Source organism: Cimex lectularius, unplaced genomic scaffold (assembly GCF_000648675.2).
Source record: "Cimex lectularius strain Harlan isolate CLEC.00 unplaced genomic scaffold, Clec_2.1 scaffold158, whole genome shotgun sequence".
Classification (NCBI taxonomy): Eukaryota; Metazoa; Arthropoda; class Insecta; order Hemiptera; family Cimicidae; genus Cimex; species Cimex lectularius.
This window is the reverse complement of record NW_019392744.1, coordinates 595,119-600,417: the sequence shown is the minus strand read 5'-3', so window position 1 is coordinate 600,417 and position 5,299 is coordinate 595,119. Positions and strand designations below refer to the sequence as shown.

The 5,299-nt window shown below is 38.5% G+C and overlaps 1 protein-coding gene across 1 annotated transcript; it reads left to right on the top strand.

Annotated features, from left to right (window-relative positions):
- Window positions 1–2,304: 2,304 nt before the first annotated feature.
- On the top strand, window positions 2,305–2,978 carry LOC112126985 (heterogeneous nuclear ribonucleoprotein L-like). Its single transcript, XM_024227139.1, is given in 2 exon segments — window positions 2,305–2,848; window positions 2,912–2,978. Coding segments are annotated over 2 exon segments (399 nt in total). The 5' UTR covers window positions 2,305–2,516.
- The last annotated feature ends 2,321 nt before the right edge of the window (window positions 2,979–5,299 follow it).

Genomic DNA, 5,299 nt, shown 5'->3' with positions numbered 1-5,299 from the left:
GTAGAATTAAATTTTAATTTTGAATCTTTATTTTAATATACTTTTTAATTACAGTATTTTCCCCATTGTACTATTATATAATATATTTTAATAAATTCCTAATAGTGAATCGAGAAACTCAACTCAAGTAAGACCAATAAACAATCTACAAAACACACTAAGCTTACACAGGGTGTTACAGGGTTAAATGTCAACATTTCCATGGTGGATTCACTAAATAAAACGTAGTGCTACCAGAATGCGATTTCTATCTTGACTCATTCCTGAAATATTAACATTTTTGTGAATTCATTCTAAAATCAGAATTTTTTAAATAAAATCGTAATTTCTCAACTTTAGCGTCATTAAAATACAAACCCAAGGAGAGCAGCAACACAAGAACATCGTATTGATGGCTACTTGGCTATCTGACATGATATCTATATTCTTGTTGATATACCCTTTGTTCAAATGAAACTGGGTACATTTCTCAATTCATGGACCTCGGCCAGGAAGGTACTACCAGTGGGTATGTCCTCGTGAGTTCTAAGTATTTTGGTTCCAGGACTCCGACACTCCTATCCCCGTACTTTCCTGAATTCTAAATCAATATGTGTACCGGTAGAAGATGCCGTTCTCAATTATCACTCAGATCATGCACGTACATCAGACACAACAAAAGACTCCAAATGACCGACTGGAGGAGACCCGGATGATTCCGAAATGGCCAAATCTTTAGACGTTTTAAAATTGAGCAGATGACATGAGCAGTAACATGACCTCTTTTTTGGGGATGAGCAGTATTTTTCCAGGAAATTCTTTTGGATTTTTTATACCAATTTGAAAATTGACATTTTTTGTCTTTATACAACATAGTCCCGTTGACGGTGTATTTTTAATAGAGGTAAGCATCACTTTCCTCTCCTTCGTCTTATCCAAAGTTCCATCAGGACTTTTACAGTTGTTTTTAACTTACCGTTGGACTGCTCAAGTTTAAGAATATATAAGGCATTCTCTTACTATATTTACGATAGTCTCAAAGATCCTGTAAGATGATCCCTACGAAATTTATATTTTTGGTCAATTATTGTGTTTGGGGGGGGACCGCGGTAGCCGAGTGGTTAGCATGAGAGACTCTCACGCCGCGGTCGTGGGTTCGATTCCCACCNCTAATTTCATGGTCCGCTTGACCAATTAATATATTATAATTAATTAAGGTTTTTAGTTGAGATAAAAAAGTCAATGGCACGAGGGGGATTCGAACCCACGATCTTCGGCTAGATACTTCAGTTGAATATGCCACTTTTTGGAGGCACTCTGCAATTAGGATATTCCAAGCAGACATTTTTGAGTCGTTTTTTTTTTTGCCTTATGATCTTTGCATATTAGCCATGACGAATTCTTATATATATGTTGTTCAAATTGGGGGTTATCGGGAAAAAAGGGCCAGGGGCGACGGTGGGAATCGAACCCACGACCGCAGCGTGAGAGTCTCTCATGCTAACCACTCGGCTACCGCGGTCCCTTGAGACAAGTTGCACAGCCTTATAATTTGCCAGACAACAGTGTCTCTTTTAAAGATTTTGCAGAAAGTAAAAATAACCGAAGAAAGTCGACGTTACATATTAACGTCATACTTTTTTTAAGCACAGTTATATTTGTTTAAACTAATTTTGAAATTTGCCGCGCACTACCTCGACTCGATTGTTAAGAGGGAGGTTAAACTGTAGTGTAGATAACAAGTTAGGAGTTAAAGTGTTGAAAATCTAATACAAATAATAGCTCTAATTGTCGTTTCTTTTGTATTTTTACAGGTAAATTTGTATTATAAAACATTTATTTACATTTCTTGTTAGTCATAAACTTCTTTTGTGTTTTTACAGAGCAACACAATTTGGCTTATTATTTCATACCCTAAACGCCTAATAAGATGGTGTATTTTCTGTAAATTACACATTAGAAAACGACAATTTTGCGAGAAGAATGGAAAAATTAAGATTTGAGTTTGTGGTAAAAGATGGAAATTACTCAAAAACAAATGAAATTTGTATATCCTCGATTACGGCAGTCGACGGGCGGACCTTTCTCGTTCCAGACAAACTTCAACCGGTGAAAATGCAAAAGGCGATTACGGAAACGCAAACTTACCAAAAAGTAAAAAGTACTCTACAAAGAAGACACGATAAGAGACAGGTATGGATTTCATTAACAAAGGAGATAAGTAATGTTTACGTAGATGCAGATGGGAACATGCAGTTTATGGATTATATATTAGAGGAGATTACACCAACAATACAAATAAAACAAGAATTGCTGGAATCTCAGAAGAAGCCTCCTAAGCCTCCAGAGACTGCTCACACTAGGCAAGCCCCTCTCCTCCAGGAGCCTAGATTTGGTGTCCTCCCTCAGCTGTACAGAGGGCAAACTCAATCCAATTATATGGACTTTGAAGATAATGCGTACACAAATGGGCGGCCCTCTGCCTATGGTGACTACGTGAGCGAGCACTACCCACCGGCTCAGTTGATAATAGGTTTATGGTAAAAGGCGTGCCAGGGCGTGAAGGTCTTGTGGCCCTTCCACCGCCACCTCCACCACCTAGAGGTGGTACCTTCCAAGATCTTGCACCAACTAATGCTGTTCCAGGAGGTGCAGGCTGTGTCCTGATGGCATATGGCCTTGACCCTAACAAATTTAACCCTGACAAGTTGTTCAATATTTTCTGTTTGTATGGAAATGTCATAAGGGTTAAGTTTTTAAAGACGAAAGAAGGATGAGCAATGGTACAAATGGGTGACAACATTTCAGTTGAAAGGTGTATAAATCATCTAAAGAATATGCCACTTTTTGGAGGCACTCTGCAATTAGGGTAGGCTTTTTTTGCTTATTTTTCCTTATATTTATTATGTTATTAACAATTTTGTTTCAACAGATATTCCAAGCAGACATTTTTGAGTCAAGTTGCACAGCCTTATAATTTGCNTCTAGTTAAAAGTTGACAACCTGAGGTACAAATCAGAGGCTAGAATTTAAATATATCTACTTAGCTTGCATATAAAAGCAGAGATTCAATTACGAAATATGGCTTCAGTTTAAAAGAAAACACACGTGAAAGACCAGAAAAAGAAAGAATACTCGCAGGCGATGACCTGAGTTGTTTGTCGGCCCATAAATCAACCCCCCCCCCTTGGAGGCGAGAGTCACGCTGATCACTCTGTTACCGTGCTCAAATATACAGTCACAGGGAGTCCCGTGAACAAACGTTAACACTTCGGGAAGTTATCCTACATGACAAATCGACTAAAAGTCTTCATTGGCTAAAGTCTGATTCTCGATTTTATTTGTAAAGAAACATCTATTTTTGATAAGAGATATACTTTAGTTTACATTACTGTTTATTACAAAAGCCTGATCAAAATCAAATTAGTTCGGTTTTCTTTTTGAGTCTTTTTTCCGAAAGGGCCATAGGAGATTTTGACAGCACTGCCAAGACAATTCATAGTGACATAATAATTACTGACTAATCAATTCTTTTTGGATCTTCTATTTAGCTGTTATTGAAAAAGAGATACAATAGACAAAATAAATTCCTTATGTTAAAATATTTAAAATATTGTATTTAAAACATGGTCAATAAATTAGTTACTAATTAGTTTTCGTTATGGCGCCCAAGTAAGGGTTGACTCTAGGTCGTGAAATTTCCCCAACGCAATTGTTCCCTTCGGTAAAAGAAACGTATTTTTTGTTTGCAATCATCAAGTGAGCTCGATCATTAGGAAAGGCAGGAAATGCCCGGTGCAATGATCCTACTACTCCTCTTAAGATTATTTAGACTTAAATTACCCACCCTTATCTTTTTAATTAGAACCAAGAGGGTTTTGTGATCCTTTTATGACCATAGTTTATAAGCCTAAATTTTGATAACAATAATTAAAACAAAAATTCTTTAAAAAGTATATTTTATAACATTTTGTACATGGTGGTTTGGTTGTTTCTAATTACCCTGATCTGCCTATCCTCGCAGATATAGTTTTATATTACGGACGGACGTTGCACCAAAGGAATTACGAGCGAAGTTGCCTAAGAGTTAATCCCGGTCCCTGAAGCGTGGAACTTTTCCTATGATGGTTTTTTTTCTACCATTTCTAGTAGGCTATGCAGTTGACATTGACTCAGTTTTCAGAGGTCAAGCAGAGAAGGCAGAATCAGGTGATGAGAAAGGTTAGTTCGTGGTTTGAACATGGCTTGAACCTGGCCGCCGAAAAAACTTACTTTTGACCCGACGCCATATCCCACCATTCTTGAATATCACGTGTTGGGACGTCTGTAGTAAGAAAGCTGTAAAATATTTATGTGTCAGGCTCGATAGTAAAATGTGATTATGTGAGCAGATCGGAGTCCCTTGAAAAAGGCTTCCATCGTCCACCTGGCTGTTGGTAGATTTGGGGGGCCCCTCAGCGAGAAGTCGTTGCCGTATAATGTCGGTCAGCTGCTCAATCATGCCTTACGGGTGCGAGTTATGAGCCGAAGCATTAATAAAAGATAAATACCGAAAAGTTGGTAAATTGGCTGAAGTATAGACCGCTCCTACAGAACGCATACCGAGTCAGCAGTCCTGGTCCTTTTGACCTAATGGCTTTGCATAGAAAATCGATCAACGACCACAGGGTTACTTTCCGCGCGGATGAGGCAAGAAAAATGACCAAAAGGAATTCCTCACGTAAATGAAAAGAAAGGTTGCCTTACGAAACGCGCGGGAGGTGGACAGCTCGACTGGTACTAGACCCCCATATTATGATCTGGTTGCGGGTACCACGTTGAAGGTGGACAGAGTACGCCGGAGAATGTAGTCGGAATCATGGTTGGACGACTGGACGAGGATGATTAAAGACGGTTCTGCCAGGAAAGAAGGTGATGCTCGACGGTCACCTTTGGTCCTGTAGAACAAGTGATGAATTTGGATCTTGAGGTGGTTCATCAGCCTTAGTAATGATATACTACTCATAGCGGTTCCAGTACGGAAAAGATTCGGTTCAAATAGGGTTTTTTTAATGGGGCAAGTACAGGAATAGTAGCCTCATGTCGCAACATCAGGTTTACCTCCTAGTAGTAAAAAAAAGTTATAGGTTGAAAGTTATTTAAGTATACATCACCATCCTATACAAACGTAGAAGTCACATTTACTCCATTAAAGAACTCGATTTTTCTCTCACGATTCATGCTAATAACTTACTTTTACTTTCCAGATGTCATACACTCACACCAGTACTCGGGGCGGGATTAAACCCACTCCATTCTAACTAATAACGTAGTTATATAA